Here is an 18016-nt window from a genome sequence, read left to right on the forward strand (position 1 = left end):
GACGGGAATATGGAAATAGGCGTCCTGCAAGTACAACGCTACTATCCAGTCTCCAGGGTCCAGGGCAGAAAGGACCTGAGCTAGCGTTAACATCTTGAACTTCTCTTTCTTGAGGAAGAGATTGAGGGACCGGAGGTCTAGGATAGGGCGAAGGCCCTTGTCCTTTTTGGGTGCCAGAAAGTAGCTGTAATAGCAACCACGACCTATTTCTGGCACACTGACTCTCTCTATGGCTCCCTTGGCCAGGACAACCTTAACCTCTTTGCGGAGAAGTGCCAGATTATCCTCCGATAGATGTTCGAATGATGGTGGCATGGCTGGAGGAGAGTCCTGAAGGGGAGGGAGTAGCCCCTTTGGACGATCTGTAAAACCCACCTGTTTGTGGTAATGTATTCCCAGTGGGGCAGGTGATGGAGAATCCTGCCACCAATTTGTCCTGGATGTTCCAACGGACTAGGAAGGTTTCCCTCAAAAAGCCAGACATCCACAACCAGGTGTGACGTCTCAATGCCATCGTCGATACAATCGATCTGCCCAATAACTCAGTCGTAGACAGTCCTCAACGTATCATGAAATTGGCTGCGTCTCTCCCATCTGTCATAGTTTGGGAGAGAATGTTCCTGGCCTCTTTCGGAACTTGAGGCAGCACTTGCCCGACTGTAACCCAGAGAGTATAGGAATAGTGGCCCAAAAGGCATGCGGTGTTCACGGAACGCAGCGCTAGACTGGTAGAAGAAAACATCTTCCCCAAATTGTCCACTCTTTTTGATTCCCTGTCCGGGGGAGCGGTAGGGAATTCGCCAGAGGATAATGAAGCCTGCTTGACAAGGCTCTCAGGAGTAGGGTGTTGGGTAAGCAAATTTGGGTCATTCAGCGCAGGCCGATGACGGCGGGCAACCATCCTATTCACAGGAGCCCCTGATGCTGGGTTTAGACCAGGTCCCCAGTAGGACTTCCGTAAGCGCTTTGTTGAAGGAAAGAAAGGGGCTCCGAGTTGGAGGCCCCAGACTTAAGCACTTTGGTCAGGAGGTTAGGCCTTACCTCCACAGAAGGAAGCTCGAGGTTCAAAACCTCAGCAGCCCTTCAGACCACCATAGAATATGACGCTCCCACCTCCATAGCCATGGTACGGGGAGAAAACATGCCAGTGTCAGGGAAGGTGCCCAAATCACTGGCATAACCCAAATCCTGTAACCAGTCCATGTCAGGGTCAAGCTGTTCCTCTAAAGGGTCCAGCAACCCCTCTACACTATCAGTATCACCACAGCAATAGGGTTCAGGATCAACCCTGGGCACAGCAGAGCTCATGGACAAAGAAATCAGCGTTGAACGCAGTGGTTCTGGCTCTGGGTCGGTGGGGATAAGTATATGGTCCAATTGGCACTGGGAGCTTTGACGTCTGGCCCAACGCCGGAGAAGGTCGCGTTGGCACGACCGGCATCTGGACGGGTCTGGAAGCGGATCCCGAGGTGCCCTCCGGAGTCGGGACCGAAGTTGCTGACTTGGACCCCGAGGGGGCCGTCACCGACTCCCCTGGGCCCGAACTCTACTTTAACTGGAAATAACTCACCCACTACCTATGCAGTGCGTGACACACTTGTACCTGGTAGTCAACATACACACCTAATTATTTCTAGAATCTAATTTAATAGCGTTTTCTATAGATCTAAATGTATTTTTTATTTTATTTCTAGATATCTACTTGCATTGACAAAAGAAAAATCAGAATGCCTGAGAAGAGAAAAGAAGAAAGAAATAAAGGAAACAAAAATGTCTGATTCAAACTGACAGCAAAAAGACAAATAAGGTAGAGAATGTGGACAAGAAAAAAGTACAGCTAGCAAGAGCATTAAGGACTCTCTAAAAAAAAGCATGCCTAAAATTGCAAACTGAAATAAAAATGTCCAGTAAAAAAAAGGAGCTCTAAATCAAATGATAAACAGGAAGAACTACATGATTCTAAAATTAGAAAATGTAATGAGGAAAGACAAAATCTGACTGGGAGTCAGAAACAGTTTAAAGAGATAAGAGAAAAAATGTTTCGAACTAGAGTAATGAACAAGTTACTTACATTCAGTAACGTAGTATCTGGTAGAGACTTTATCTAGATGCAGATTCCATACCTTTGAATTTCGCCACCTGTCACAGTGGATCCAGGAACTTTTGCTTGAGCGCGTCATCAGGTGGGTTCGTTCAGTTCCGCGTGGCGGCATTGACACTGGATTATATGTTGCAGTCACCTATATAAGCGCCAGCCAGGAGCGCAGATGTCAGTTACTTTTTTCACAACGTTCCACACCAGGAGCGCAGAGCCATGAAATGAATTGACAATTGTATGTCCAATCTAGGGCCCTGAAAGGGATCACCCTGAACCTAGCCAATGAGTCAGCAGAGCGGGGAAGCATGGTATGGGTGGGTGAAAGGAATGTGTAGACAGATATAGTCTGTACCACATAATGCATATTACCAAAGGAAAGTAACTTGTTCATCTGATGGAGACTTCCAGCTACAGACTCATTACATTTGAATGTATACCCAAACCATATCCTCCAGGCGGTGGGCTGCATTCAAATTTTCTACACTAGAAAGTCCAGCAGGACCGAACGAGCGCAATACCGGTCTGTGCAGACCTCACTGTCTAGGCAGTAGTGTTTCGTCAACGTGCGCAGTAATGCCCAAGTTGCTGCTTGACAAATATCCAGGACTGGAACACCTCGTGCTAACACCGTGGTCGCAGCTTTACCACTAGTGGAATGGGCCCTCAAGACCTCGGGAGCCTGTTTCTTGACCGTGCATAGCATATGTAGAAAAAAGTGCCACTGTAGGCATGGTTACCTCCCCCCACTTTTTGCCTAGTGTTGATGCAAACTTTGATTGAAAGTTGACTGGGACACTGCTAACCAGGCCCCAGCACGTGTGCTATTTCCTCAAAACTGTACCTTAGTTTCCACAATTGGCACAACCATGGCGCACAGTTAAGACTCTTGTAAAACGTACCTACGGTACCAAGGGCCCCCTGTGGCCAAAGAAGGTCCCTAAGGGCTGTAGCATGTATTGTGTCACCCTAGGGGACCCTTCACTAAGCACATACACCCTGCCTAGCAGCTGGTGAGGAGAATAAGACAAAGTCGATATGGCACCCCTCTCAGGGTGCCATGCCCATAAATCACTGCCTGTGGCATAGGTAAGTCACCCCTCTAGCAGGCCTTAAAGCCCTAAGGCAGGGTGCACTATACCACAGGTGAGGGCAAGCTGCATGAGCAATATGCCCCTACAGTGTCTAAGTCCTTTCGTAGACATTGTAGGTGCAGTGTAGCCATATTGAGTTCATGGGCTGGGAGTGTGTCATTACTAACTCCACAGCTCCTTGATGGCTTCACTGAATGATTGGAAATTTGGTATCGAACTTCTCACTTCAATAAACAAGCAATGATGCCAGTGTTGGATTTATTTTACAGTGCACAAAGAGGGCATCTCAGAGATGCCCCCTAAAATTTACCCTTCTCTCTAGTGTGTGGCTGGCCGGTCTATGCTAGCCTGCCACAACCAGACTAGTTTATGTCCCCATGGGGTAAGAGCCTTTGTGCTCTCAGGAGTCAGAGACAAAGCCTGCTCTGGGTGGAGGTGCTTTACATCTCCCCCCTGCAAGAACAGCAACACTTGGTGGTGAGACTCAAAGGCTCTTGTCTGTTGTTTTTCTGCCTCAGGGCACTCCAGGGAGTGGAGATGCCCGCCTTCCCCAGCGGGTCCCACTTTTGGCAGCAGCTCCAGATGGAAAATTATTAAATACCAGAAGTGTCCACCTCAGCTGGGTCCACCCCTACGGTGGCCAGAGCTGACGTGAACCCCTTATGGCAGAAACCTCCATCTTGTCTTGGAGGGTAATAGCCAGTAAGGTTAGGAATGTGCCCCTCCCCACAAAGAGAGTGGGCACAGGAATGGTGTAGCCACCCTCAGGCTACTGTCCTCTGACCCCCCGTAACACCCTTAAATCTAGTATTTACGGGAACCCCTGAACCTTGCTCTTCAGATTCCTAGTGACCAGAAAGGAGTAGGACTGGAGAGTCGCTCCAGCATAGAAGACTGCAGACAAGACTCTTGCTACAGAAAGGTGACGCATCCGGCAGGACAAGTGACTTCTACAAATCCCAAGACGACTACCTAACTACCCAAGGACCAAGGTCTCCTGAGGACATTGGCCCTGACCACAAAGAAACCTCCAAGACGGACTCCAGGCCCTCCTGGATCTGCTAGTCTTGCCCACTCTGCACCAGACAACCACAGCCCAATTCCAGGTGGCTCACCTCCAAGACGGACTCCAGGCCCTCCTGGATCAGTTAGTCCTGCCCACTCTGCACCAGACACCCACAGCCCAATTCCAGGTGGCTCACCAATCCAGAGAAGGTCCTTAGGCGATTAAGACTGAGTCAACCCTGGGTTGACCCCTCTGACCAACATAACACCTGCAGTTTAAATCCAGAGGACCTTCCTGACCAACTCTGGTGAAGATGTCCCGATGCCTAAAGGTACTCCTGCACCTGCAGACCCCAGGCCTTAGAAAACCCAAGCGACGGTCAAGCAATATCCAGTGGGCTCTCTACTTACCTGTCCGGTTGTTTGTCTTCTTTAGCTGACTCTCTGGACCAAGCGTGCAACCTCTTTGTGAACCCCGGGGCTCCTCAACTGATCATTTGATAACCAAACTATGTTTGCACACTGCACCTGGCCACCCCTGTGCCGCTGAGGGTGTGCGTTTGGTGCTGACCTGTTGCCTCCCAAATGCTGTTCTAAACCCCCCACGTTTGTGCCCTGAAGTCGCAGGTACTAACCTGCAAGCTGTTTCTTTCTACGTGCCCCCCGTCTCCATATGATTCCAGTGGGCACCCGACATCAACTTTGACCTCTGCACCCGACCCTATGTTGCTTGTAGTAAATTCCGGTGTCTTCCTAAACTTTGTCCTGTGGACACCCTAACCCCCGAAGACTAGGATCCTAAGGTGAGTATTTACCTGAATATTGTGTTGTTACTTTTCCTCCCCTAGGACTGTATTGCTTTCTATGAGAAATTGCACTATCTACTTTTAAAATTGAAAAGAACTACTTACCTGAAAACTGTTGTATCTGTGAATTCCAAACAAAGTGCATTTGATAAAAATTTTTAACTGTACTTACCTGCAAAAACGATCCTTTTGGTTCTAGAACTAAAGTAACAAAGTATATTTTTCTATACATAAACACTGGCAAGGAGTTAGTCATGGAGTTTGAGTTTAATTTCTTGACTGTGTGTGTGTACCACAAATATTAAACACTACCCTCTGATAAGCCTAACTGCTCGACCACACTACCACAAAAGAGAGCATTAGTATTATCTACTTAAGCCTTTGAAAACCCTCTGGTGATCCACTGGACTCTGTGCACACTACACCTTACTTTAGTATAATACATACAGAGCCAGCTTCTTACATTGGTGGATCAGCGGTGGTGACTACAGCTATGCATTTGCTGGACTACTCAAGGAAAGGCCGGAGGTGAAAAGGTTTACACTTTTACCCCACTTTTTATCACTCTGGTTTTAAAAGGCTCTTTGAAAGTGTCAGTGAAACAAAATGCATAACCTTTAACATAAGTACATTGAGGGTTCCAAACTAGAAAGGTTTTCAACAAGGAAGTCGTCTACCTTGAATTTGGTGTGGGCATCTCTAACTTAGGCTTGGCAGGCAAGTGTCATCTGTGAAAAAACCCAGGCTGGGACTGTTTTTTGCTGTGTCTCCCTGGGATTTCTATATTATAATATTCCCATAGGTCCTTTGTGGCATGTGGGTAGAAAGGGGTTTTGTAGTCCTCTAGTTATTAACTGTCAGAGGTGAGCTGCCTTTAGCACCCAGTCAAATAAGTAGTTACGTAGTTGGGGTTTCTTAGTCCTTGGGCTCCTTCAAATGGATAAATGGAGTCACAAAGAGGAGTTCTTTAAGCTTTGAAATGGAGTGAAAGATGGTTCTCATAATGACAGAAGCAAAAGCCACAGATGTGACGTTCACACAGGGAGAGAGAATCCTCCTGCACGCCAATAATGCTTTGGCTCACAACTGGCTGGATAAAACAATATCTATTGGGCTTGCTGTGGAGGATAGGACGGGGGGGGTTCTAAGGCCAAGTGCTGGTGAGGGAGGTCTCTTTAGAGTAAGGTGCAAAAAAAAAAAAAAAAAAAAAAGGCTACACTGTGCAGAACTTGGTGCCATTTATAGTCAATGCTACTAAGGGCATTAAGCTGCTGGAATCAATAGAACGCTTAGTCAACCAGAGGCGGGTGTCCCAATTTAAAAGTACTAGAAGACACTCCACATATTCAATATGAATCTCTTGCAGGTACGTCAGATTTTTTGTGACCCTTTTGCAGATACAAGGGAAGGCAATTGTGCAAACGAATAGCGGCTCTTTCAAGTTTCCACAGAGGACTTGGTGCAATCACCCTGAATCTGGTGGGTCAGTGATAGCAGCACTGACTATTGCGGAATTCAAAGCAACTTTTGAAAGTGGTCATAAAAAGTAACAAGCATTTGTAATGCAATGTGTCTACCATTTGCTTGAGTTAGAGATATTAGCGTTGTAAATTACTAACTGGACTTTTCTTGGCACAGAAATTGAAAATGATAAGTGAAACAGTTGACATAAGTGAGGTGATTCAAAGCGCCATGGCCAGCATGAGCGTGAAGGAGAGACACAAAAGGAAAAAGACGTTTGTTAACACTCAAACATAAAGGCAAATGTGCAATTATCCATGTAACAGGGTCAATGGCCATGGCGGATAAAACTGCCCCAAAGAAGGGGCAAACATAAAGCATTTATCAATGATAACAAAGGATTTTTGAAAGGCAAGCCCTTGAACGAGTGACAGTGACGGGCGTGCAGAGGCATGGATAAAAGCCCACAGATCAGAGCGCTTGCACAATCAACTTAAAAAGGTTTTGCTGAAGAATGTTCAGTTATTGCTCTTTCCAGATCTGAGTTATGTGACACTGTCCAGGAGGACATTTCTTTCAGTGATATAAAAGAGCCTTGTATAAAGAGGAACTGTGGTGTCAGTGGGCTTTCCTGCATGCTTGAGAGTCTGGCCTCTGGAAAAAACAGTCTGTGTTCCAACAGGTTGATTCAGTCAAGGCGTTTTAAAAGACCTTGCCTACAGATAATGGGTGAGGTTGATTGGGAATACTGTTACAGTTTGGATGTGGAGTATAGTGGGTGAGAGGGGCATGTTGGACATTAATCAGAGACCCCCTCCAAGAGTAATAGGGGGGAAACGTTTATCTTAGTGTACCTATTGTTTAATCATGCAATTCTCTCTTGGTTTCCATCCTAAACTGGGGTTGGATCACTAGGGCCTGCAGAGCTATCAGTCTAGTTTACACTGAAATATACAGGGAGTAGTTTCTTAACTGTTTAAGGAGAGGATGGAAACTCTTAAAATGTTTTTTATCTTTCAAACTGAGTTGAATGAAACAGGCATCAAACTTAAAAACATTGTACATAAGATTACTGTTTAACACAACAGTTAATTCTAAGATATATATTTTACCTAATTTTATCAAAAACTCTTGCTCTAGATCCTGAACCTGTCTCATTGCATCTTCCAGGGAGTTGCAGAGTTTGATCTTTGGCCGCAACAGCTCTAATGTATCGCTGATCATGTAATCAATATCAATGGGAAACGGGTGATCCTTTGTCCAAATCTCTAGAGATTTCTTCCACCATACATATCGCTGAAAAGAAAATGCATAATTCAAACTGTTGGCTTAAACATGTCAAGCATAATATCACTTGAAAAATAACTAAATTGAGGTATAGTTAGTGGTAAATGCATGAGTAACAAAACCAGATTTAACAGCATTCAAAGCTTATAAACTTCAATAATTTAAATCATTAAATGCATAAGAGGTCTCAAAACCTAAATTAGCATGCCCATAGGGGACGCAAACAAGCATATACAAAAATAATCTGTGTGGATTATTTTTTTTTCCAATAAAGTGCCTTAATAAGTGATTTTTTAAAGTGTGGTTGAATGCCCCGGCACGTCCAGACGTGGTAGCCCCGCTTCACTTCTTGGTCAGAACAATGATGATAGGCCCACAGGGGTTGAGACACCAGGAAAAAACAGGATGGTGGATGTGCCACGCGAAGGACTTACCTGCTGACAAAACCAATGAACACTGGAAAGAAAGCAGAAAGCTCCACAACTAACAGTACGATAGTGCAGCAGAAGCAACATCTAAGACAAAAAGTGAAGGTGAGACCCACCCAAAAGCAGCTCCTGTGATACTCCACATACACAAAGTGAGCCACAACTTAAGGGTTATAACACCTGGTGGTGTTGCCAGAATGTCTACCAAACATCAATAAACTAGCAGGATCCGTTGGTGAACTTAGATTAAATGCATTTGTGGCCAACTCGTTCCGTGAGCGGGAAGCCTTGCTGTGAAGGCCCCTAAACCTCCTGGTGCACTGTAGACAGATAAGGTGAAGCAGACCAAGCAGATTACACCTGTCAGGGAGCCATGGGGATAAGGAGATCAAAATGGCACACATGGAGAAGTCAGCCAACACTGATTCAGCCAACCCTCATATGACAGGAGAACTGAGCCTGGATGACAACCTGGAACAAAAGCTGCTGCCATACAGTAGACCCTCAGTGCAATTAAGGCAAAGATCAGTATGGTAATAGTAGATATAATTCTTACACCTGAAGCTCACTGTAAACAAACAGGGTTGGCAACATAGAAACAAAGTTAACCAAATTAACCCTGAAGTAACATATTGTCAAAAGTCCAGAGAGAATATGATAACAGGAGTTTTCGAATCAGGAGAAACAAACTGGTGAGGTGGGACCCCTGAGGGCTAAGAAAAACAACATGTTTTACTTGGAAAAATTGCTAACTAAAAGAGTATTAGAGAGAAAAAATGTCCTGTGGCAATCTTTCAGAGTACTAACCATTATGTGAAATTCAATGGTAGCTCACTTCAATTTAGACTTACAAATACCACTTAATGAGAATATCAACATTTAGTTACAATCAATACAACTGGGCCTCTTTCTTGAGAATGTGATCACATTTTGTCTTTTGTACAACCTTTTTTGTAGGTTTACAATATAATATAGTGCTTTGTGACTAAAGTACAGACAACTTAGTGTATGAAAATGGCGAACAAGTATCTTGTATACATATAAAAACAACTCTGTTGACAATCCCTGGTTCATATAATATTCTAAACAGATGCCTTCTAGAATACTTACGGCCTAGGGGTATCCCTACACTGCCCCCATATGTTTTTATTTGTAACTTTTTTTCCACATAAGGGACTGAGTCCCTGAGTCTCAAAATCCCTGATGTAACATGTTAGAAAGTACCCTGTTTTTGAGATTGGTACCCCACTGTTTGCCTGCAGTCAGTATGTTTTGACTGTTTTCACTGGGATCCTGCTAACCAGGATCCCAGTGATTGTGCTCTCTCCCTCTAAATGTGGTTGCTAAGGTCTTCAGACACCCCACAATTGGCGTACTGGTGCCCCCATATAAGTCCCTAGTATATGGTACCTAGGTACCCAAGGCATTGGGGCACCAGAAGTTCCCCATGGGCTGCAGCATGTATTGTGCCACCCACAGGAGCCCATGCAACATGTGTCTGCAGGCCTGCCATTGCAGCCTGCGTAAAAAGGTGCATGCACCCTATTACTACAGGTCACTGCACCAGGTCCATGTAAATCACCCCTATGGTAGGCCCTCCTAGCCCAGAGGGCAGAGTGCAGGTACCTGTGTCTGAGGTCACCCCTGCATGAGCAGAAGTGCCTCTGAACTCCAGCTCCATTACACTGGACTTTGTCAGTGAGGGGCAGCCATTTTACACATGTAGTAGACACAAGTCACTACCTGTGTCAAGCTACATAATGGTAACTCCGAACCTGAGTTTGTTTGGTATCAAACATGTTTGAATCATACCCCAATACTGTTGGCAGTATTGGTTGTATTATTCCACGCACACTGGGGGCTCCTTAGAGGACCCCCAGCATTGCTCCTGCCAGTCTTCTTGGCTTTTATGGACAGCCCACACTGCTGCCACCCCTCAGACAGGTTTCTGCCCTCCTGCTGCTTAACCAAGCTCAGGCAGAGGAAGGCAGAACAAAGGATTTCCTGTGGGAGTGGGAGGTGGCACCCTCTCTCCCTTGGAAATAGGTGTTACATAGCTTGAGAAGGGTAGCCTCCCCAACCCACCCGTATGCTTTGAAGGGCACATTTGATGCTCTCCTTGGGTAAACCGGTTTGCGCCAGTCCAGGGACCCCCAAGTCCCTGCTCTGGTTAAAAGGAGTGACCACTCCCTTGTCCATCTCCACCCTAAGGGTGGTGCCCAGAGCTCCTGCAGGTGGCCACTTGATTCTGTAATCTTGAATCTAAGGTGGGCAGAGGCCCCTGGAGCATCTCGGTGGCAAGGTCAGGTAGGTAGGTGGTCACCCTGCTAGGTGATCAATCACCCTTCCTGGGCTATTTAGGGTCTCCCTCTTGGGTGGGTCCTCAGATTCAACATGCAAGATTTCAGCAGGACTCCTCTGCATTGTTTACTTAATCTTCTGGCCACTGGGACTGCAACTCGACACTCCAGGAACCGACAAATCTGCAACGACAGCGACGACTCCGCTCTGCAACATTGTTTTTCTGGCTCCTTCAAGCAACTGCAACATTTCCCTGGCTGTGCATTCTCGGAGGGCAACAAGACTCCACCCTGAACAAGAAGTAAGAAGGAATCTCCCTTGGAGTGAAGGAGTCACTTATCTGCATGTGCAGGTACCAACTGCAACAACCTCCAGCTGCATGGATCTTCTCCCCTCCGGAACTGCGTGAATCCTCCATCACAAGAGTAGCCTGAAGTGGCCCCCTTGGTCCTCTCTACCTGCTGTCCAACTTGGGAGACGGTAAGCCCTTGCCTCTCCTTGCAGGACAGTACCCCCTGTGCATCAAGACTCATGCAGCTATCAAGGCTTGTTTGTTCCTCATCCAAGGTATCTTCAGGCTTCGTGTAGCCTCGTCCTCCAGCACTCCTTCCTCCAAAGCACTCCTCCTGCCTGTTGCTCCAGGGACATAGGACTAGTCTTCAGGTAAGCTGTGTGGGCCTCACTGCGACACCTGCGCCTACTGCCAGTGGGTTGCCTGTGGGGGCTGCCCCCTCTTCTTGTGACTCTCCCAGCTGCTGAGGGTCACCCCAGACTCCCCTCCTTGGGTCGAGTCCACTGCACCTCGCTGGTCATCTTCAGCCTTGCAAACCTTCTTCTAGGTCTCTTGCTTTTGCCAAGGCTTGTTGGTGATATCTTAGCACCACTAATCAACTGAATCTCAACCGCCTACGTGGGACATCACTCGCATTGCTTCTGGGAATTCTATTCAGCTCCTGTGCTGCAGTGCTGACCTTCACCCACCGTTGACCTGGTCCTGCATCCATAGAAGGGTGGGTAGTGGATCCTGCCACGACCTGACACTTCATCACAAACTGGACTTGGTCCCCATCCTTTGCAGGTCCTCTTCTGTCAGGATCCACCTTTGGGTTCTTCCAGTCTTGGTTGGGTCATGCACAATCCTTTTCCCAAATCCTCCTGTTGGTTTTGGGGAAACCAAGTACTTACCTCTGCTCTCCTGGTCGAGGGGGTCACTCTGGTACTCACCTCTTGGGGTTCCTAGTTCCTCCAGATCACGTCTACTGATTCCACTTCCTTGGGTGGGGGACTGCCTTTCACATTCCAATTTTTTCGTATATGATTTGGCTCTCCCTTCAGGCTTTCACTATTTGCTATTGCTTTTACCAAAGCCTATTGCTTTCTATGGTATTACTGATTACTAATGTGTTTAAAATAACATGTTTACTTAACTCCAGTTGGGGGATTCACTTCAGTACTCTTGTATTTGTGTTAATATAATAAAGTACCTTTAGTTTTTTAACACTGTTTGGTCCCTTCATGTTTTTAAGTGCTCTGTGATTATAGGGGTATTGCATCCACTTTGCATGCCTCGTAGATAAGTCTTGGCTGCTCATCCACAGCTACCTCTACAGAGCCCTGGCTTCCTAGATACTGCCTACACTTGACTAATAGGGGATAACTGGACCTGGTATAAGGTGACAACACCACAGGGTCTTATCACACACCAGGCTAGCTTCCCACATTACATCTATGCTGATGTGGTGGAAGCCAATGAAATATTAGACTAAGATTTGCAAATCCGCAATGTTTGGATACATCTCTAAAATTTAAACCTTAATTTCTCAAACACCACTGAATATAATTACAACAATATTACAAAAAGCACACTTTCTGGCCTAAGATTTAGCTTTCTGCCAAATTTATTGTAATTCTGTCCAGATGTTTTTCTAATAGCAGTGTCTAATTTTCCTATGGAATACTGCATAGAAAAACTAAGTTCTGGGCCCCACTTTTTGTCAGATGACCCCACAACTTTTCACGAAGAAGCTGGGGTGGATAAGATTTTATTTTGTTAAGATCCAAGATTCATCATTCAGCACTAAAAATATTAGCAAACCAACCAAAAAAGCCATTGTGTATGAAAACATGGCCTGTGTGTGTATGTGCCTCTGTGTGGGCGGATGCACAAAATGCAAGCAGGGAACTCTGGACAGTTCTCAAGTTTAGGCGGGGAGCAGCTTATTTATATGAAGCACTCTACAACACCACTAATTAGGTGAGTGCAATTCATTCTAGGCTAGAAAGAGACAAAGCCTTTTGCCTTTTTTTTGACACCCAAGTCTTTAGGCATAGTATTACCACTGTGCAATTCAATCTGCACTAAAAAATTACAAAAGCCTTTTAACTCTCCAGGCACAGTATTACATGTTTGGATTTTGAAAATACGATCCCAGCCAACCAGGAATGAATAAAAGCAATCCTGACACGTGTTTCACTCTAATAATAGCTCTTCAGAGAGGTAGAAGTTTGCCCAGACATAACAGAGCACTCAGTTTAAGTCAAACCAATACCATTAGAGGCTCAAAGTGACACAAACTGTGCAAAAAAGGAAGCAGGGAACTCTGGGAAGTTCCCAGATTTAGGTGGAGAGCAGCTCCTTTATATAAAGCACCCTAACAGCACCAGAGACACTCAATCTGCTCACCTCAAAGGCCTTGAAAGAGTACTGTCATAAATACATGTGTGTGTGTGTGTGTAAGTGTGTGTGTGTGTGTGTGTGTGTGTGTGTGTGTGTATATATATGGAAAATATCACTTACCCAGTGTACATCTGTTCGTGGCATGAGACGCTGCAGATTCACATGCTTTGCACATCCCGCCATCTAGTGTTGGGCTCGGAGTGTAACAAGTTGTTTTTCTTCAAAGAAGTCTTCCGAGTCACGAGATCAAGGGACTCCTCCCCTTTCGGCTCCATTGAGCATGGGCGTCGACTCCATCTTAGATTGTTTTCTCCGCAGAGGGTGAGGTAGGAATTGCGTATTATAGTAATAGTGCCCATGCAATGGAGTAAACATGTATGTACATAATGTAGTTTAAAGTGATATATTTACAAATTTACAAATGTTCAAGATCAACTTCGAAACGGCTACAGGCTCCCGGGGAGGCGGGTGGGCGCATGTGAATCTGCAGCGTCTCATGCCATGAACAGATGTACTAAGTGACATTTTCCGTTCGATGGCATGTGTAGCTGCAGATACACATGCTTTGCATAGACTAGACTAGTAAGCCGTTATCTCCCCAAAAGCGGTGGTTCAGCCTGTAGGAGTTGAAGTTGTTTGAGTACTGCTTGTCCTACTGTGGCTTTCTGTGCTGTTAACACATCCACGCAGTAGTGCTTGGTAAACATATGAGGCGTAGACCATGTGGCTGCCTTACATATTTCAGTCATTGGAAAGGCCATGGTAGCACCTTTCTTTCTAGTTGAGTGTGCCCTTGGTGTAATAGGCAGTTCTCTTTTTTGCTTTGAGATAACAGGTTTGAATGCATTTAACTATCCATCTAGCAATGCCTTGTTTGGAAATTGGATTTCCTGTATGAGGTTTTTGGAAAGCAACAAATAATTGTTTTGTTTTCCGAATCTGTTTTGTTCTGTCAATGTAGTACATTAACGCTCTTTTGATGTCTAATGTATGTAGTGCTCTCTCAGCTACAGAATCTGGCTGTGGGAAGAACACTGGTAGTTCTACTGTTTGATTCAAGTGGAACGGTGATATGACTTTTGGTAACATTTTTGGATTTGTCCGTAGAACTACTTTATGCTTGTGTATTTGAATAAATGGTTCTTGTATGGTAAATGCTTGGATTTCACTAACTCTTCTTAGAGATGTGATGGCAATTAGAAACGCAACTTACCATGTTAAATATTGCATTTCACATGAGTGCATGGGCTCAAAAGGTGGCCCCATGAGTCCTGTTAAGACAATGTTGAGGTTCCATGAAGGAACTGGTGGTGTTCTTGGTGGTATAATTCTTTTTAGGCCTTCCATAAATGCTTTTATGACTGGTATCCTAAACAGTGAAGTTGAGTGGGTAATTTGCCGGTAAGCTCTAATTGCGGTAAGATGTATCTTAATGGATGAAAAAGCTAGTTTTGACTTTTGCAAATGTAGCAAGTAGCTTACGATGTCTTTAGCAGATGCGTGTAAGGGTTGTATTTGATTAATATGGCAATAATAAACAAACCTTTTCCACTTATTTGCATAGCAATGTCTAGTGGTTGGTTTTCTAGCTTGTTTTATGACTTCCATACATTCCTGTGTAAGGTCTAAGTGTCCGAACTCTAAGACTTCAGGAGCCAAATTGCTAGATTCAGCGATGCTGGATTGGGGTGTCTGATCTGTTGATTGTGTTGAGTTAACAGATCTGGTCTGTTTGGTAGTTTGATATGAGGCACTACTGAGAGGTCTAGTAGTATTGTGTACCAAGGTTGTCTTGCCCAAGTTGGTGCTATTAGTATGAGTGAGTTTGTTTTGACTCAACTTGTTTACTAGATATGGAAGGAGTGGGAGAGGGGGAAAAGCGTATGCAAATATCCCTGACCAACTCATCCATAACGCATTGCCCAGAGACTGATCTTGTGGGTACCTGGATGCGAAGTTTCAGCATTTTGTATTTTCTTTTGTTGTAAACAGGTCTATTTGTGGTGTTCCCCAATTTTGGAAGTAAGTGTGTAGTACTTGGGGGTGAATCTCCCATTCGTGGATCTGTTGGTGATCCCAAGAGAGATTGTCTGCTAATTGATTCTGAATCCCTGGAATGAACTGTGCTATTAGGCGAATGTCGTTGTGTATCGCCCAATGCCATATTTTCTGTGTCAGGAGACACAACTGTGTTGAGTGTGTTCCTCCCTGTTTGTTTAGGTAATACATTGTTGTCATGTTGTCTGTTTTGACAAGAATGTGTTTGTGGCTTATTATTGGTTGAAATGCTTTTAACGCCAGAAATACTGCCAATAGTTCTAAGTGATTTATGTGAAACTGTTTTTGCCGAGAGTCCCATTGTCCCTGAATGCTGTGTTGATTGAGGTGTGCTCCCCACCCTTTCATGGAGGCATCTGTAGTTATTACGTATTGAGGCACTGGGTCTTAAAAAGGCCGCCCTTGGTTTAAATTTATATTGTTCCACCATTGAAGCGAGGTGTATGTTTGGCGGTCTACCAACACTAGATCTAGAAGTTGACCCTGTGCCTGTGTCCATTGTGATGCTAGGCACTGTTGTAAGGGCTGCATGTGCTATCTTGCGTTTGGGACAATGGCTATGCATGAGGACATCATGCCTAGGAGTTTCATTACTATTTTGACTTGTATTCTTTGGTTTGGATACATGACCTGAATTACATTGTGAAATGCTTGTACTCTTTGTGGACTTGGAGTGGCAATCGCTTTTGCTGTGTCGATTGTTGCGCCTAAGTATTGCTGTGTCTGACACGGCTGAAGGTGTGACTGTGTAGTTGACTGAGAAACCTAGTTTGTGTAGGGTTTGTATGACGTACTTTGCGTGTTGTAAACACCGTTCTAGTGTGTTGGTTTTGATTAACCAATCGTCTAGGTACGGGAACACATGTATTTGCTGCCTTCTGATATGCGCAGCGACCACTGCCAGGCATTTTGTAAAAACTATTGGTGCAGTTGTTATTCCGAATGCCAACACCTTGAATTGGTAATGTACCCCTTGGAATACAAATCTTAGGTACTTTCTGTGTGAAGGATGTATTGGTATATGGAAATATGCATCCTTTAGGTCTAGTGTTGTCATGTAGTCTTGTGGTTTGAGCAGTGGGATTACGTCTTGTAATGTCACCATGTAAAAGTGGTCTGATTTATTGTAGGTATTTAATGTTCTGAGATCTAATATAGGTCTCAGTGTTTTGTCCTTTTTGGGTATGAGAAAGTACAGAGAGTAAACTCCTGTCCCTTTCTGTTGAATTGGTACTAATTCTATTGCTCCTTTTTGTAGCAACGCCTGGACCTCTAATCCTAGAAGATCCATGTATTGTTTTGACATATTGTGTGTTTTCGGTGGAACGTTTGGAGGGAATCTGAGAAATTCTATGCAATAACCATGCTGGATAATTGCCAGTACCCAAGTGTCTGTTGTTATCTCCTCCCAAGGTTTGTAAAAATTGCTTAGTCTCCCCCCCACAGGTGTTATGTGTTGGGGATTTGTGACTTGGAAGTCACTGTTTGTTTTGAGGAGTTTTAGGGCTTTGGAACTTCCCTCTATTCTTTTGGAATTGTCCCCCTCTATATTGCCCACGAAAACTTCCCCGCTGATATTGGCTTTGATAAGTGGGCCTTGTTTGTGAGGTTGTGGGTTCTGTTGCTTGTCCTCAAAACCCCCCTCTAAACTGTGTTTTGCGAAATGTGCCTCTGCTCTGTGGGGAGTAGAGTGCGCCCATGGCTTTGGCCATATCAGTGCCTTTTTTAAGTTTTTTGATAGCAGTGTCCACCTCCGGCTCAAACAACTGCTGTCCATTAAAAGGCATATTCAGCACGGCTTGTTGTATTTCTGGCTTGAATCCTGACGTACGCAACCACGCGTGTCTCCTTATTGTTACTGCAGTATTTACTGTCCTTGCAGCTGCATCTGCTGCATCCATTGCTGACCGTAACTGATTATTTGAGATACTTTGTCCTTCCTCCACCACTTGTTGTGCCCTTTTCTGGAACTCTTTGGGTAAGTGTTCTATGAAATGCTGCATTTCGTCCCAATGAGCCCTATCATATCTTGCCAGAAGTGCTTGTGAGTTGGCAATGTGCCATTGGTTTGCTGCTTGTGCTGTAACCCTTTTCCCAGCAGCGTCAAATTTGCGACTCTCCTTGTCTGGAGGTGGTGCATCTCCCGAAGTGTGAGAGTTTGCTCTCTTGCGAGTTGCCCCTACTACCACAGAGTCTGGTGTTAATTGCTGCGTGATATACACAGGGTCTGTAGGCAGTGGTTTGTACTTTTTCTTCACCCTTGGAGTTATGGCCCTGCCCTTCACAGGCCCCTGAAACACCTGTTTGGAGTGTTTTAGCATTCCAGGTAGCATAGGTGAGCTCTGGTATTGGCTATGAGTGGAGGATAATGTATTAAACAAAAAGTCATCCTCAATTGGTTCTGCATGCAAGGTGACATTATGAAATGCCGCTGCCCTTGAGACCACCTGCGTGTAGGATGTACTGTCCTCAGGTGGGGACGGTCTCGCTGGGTAACAGTCTGGGCTGTTATCCGATACTGGCGCATCATAAAGGTCCCATGCGTCGGGATCGTCCTGACTCATTGCAGTATGCGTTGGGGATTGCATCAGTGGTGGAGTGACTACCGGTGATGTGTGCATTGATGGTGGTGGAGATGGTGGCGGAGTTGTCTGTCTTGCCACTTTTGCCTGTGGCTGCTTGTCCTTTTCTTGAAAAGAAGTCTTTTTCATTTTAATTGGAGGAAGAGTGCTTATCCTCCCTGTGTCCTTTTGAATGTGGAGCCTCCTTTGAGTGTAGTCTGGCTCCATTGATTCTAGTTCTTG

General features: G+C 45.2%; 1 protein-coding gene across 10 annotated transcripts in view; it reads right to left on the reverse strand.

Annotated features, from left to right (window-relative positions):
• UPF2 (UPF2 regulator of nonsense mediated mRNA decay) overlaps window positions 1–18016 on the reverse strand; it is a 765941-nt gene that overhangs the window by 340156 nt on the left and 407769 nt on the right. For all 10 annotated transcript variants that reach the window (XM_069228662.1, XM_069228663.1, XM_069228659.1 and 7 more), the window contains one exon: window positions 7574–7757. In XM_069228662.1, coding sequence (XP_069084763.1) covers window positions 7574–7757 — 184 coding nt within the window. The remainder of the gene's footprint in view (window positions 1–7573; window positions 7758–18016) is intronic.

This window comes from Pleurodeles waltl, chromosome 4_1 (genome assembly GCF_031143425.1).
Source record: "Pleurodeles waltl isolate 20211129_DDA chromosome 4_1, aPleWal1.hap1.20221129, whole genome shotgun sequence".
NCBI lineage: Eukaryota > Metazoa > Chordata > Amphibia > Caudata > Salamandridae > Pleurodeles > Pleurodeles waltl.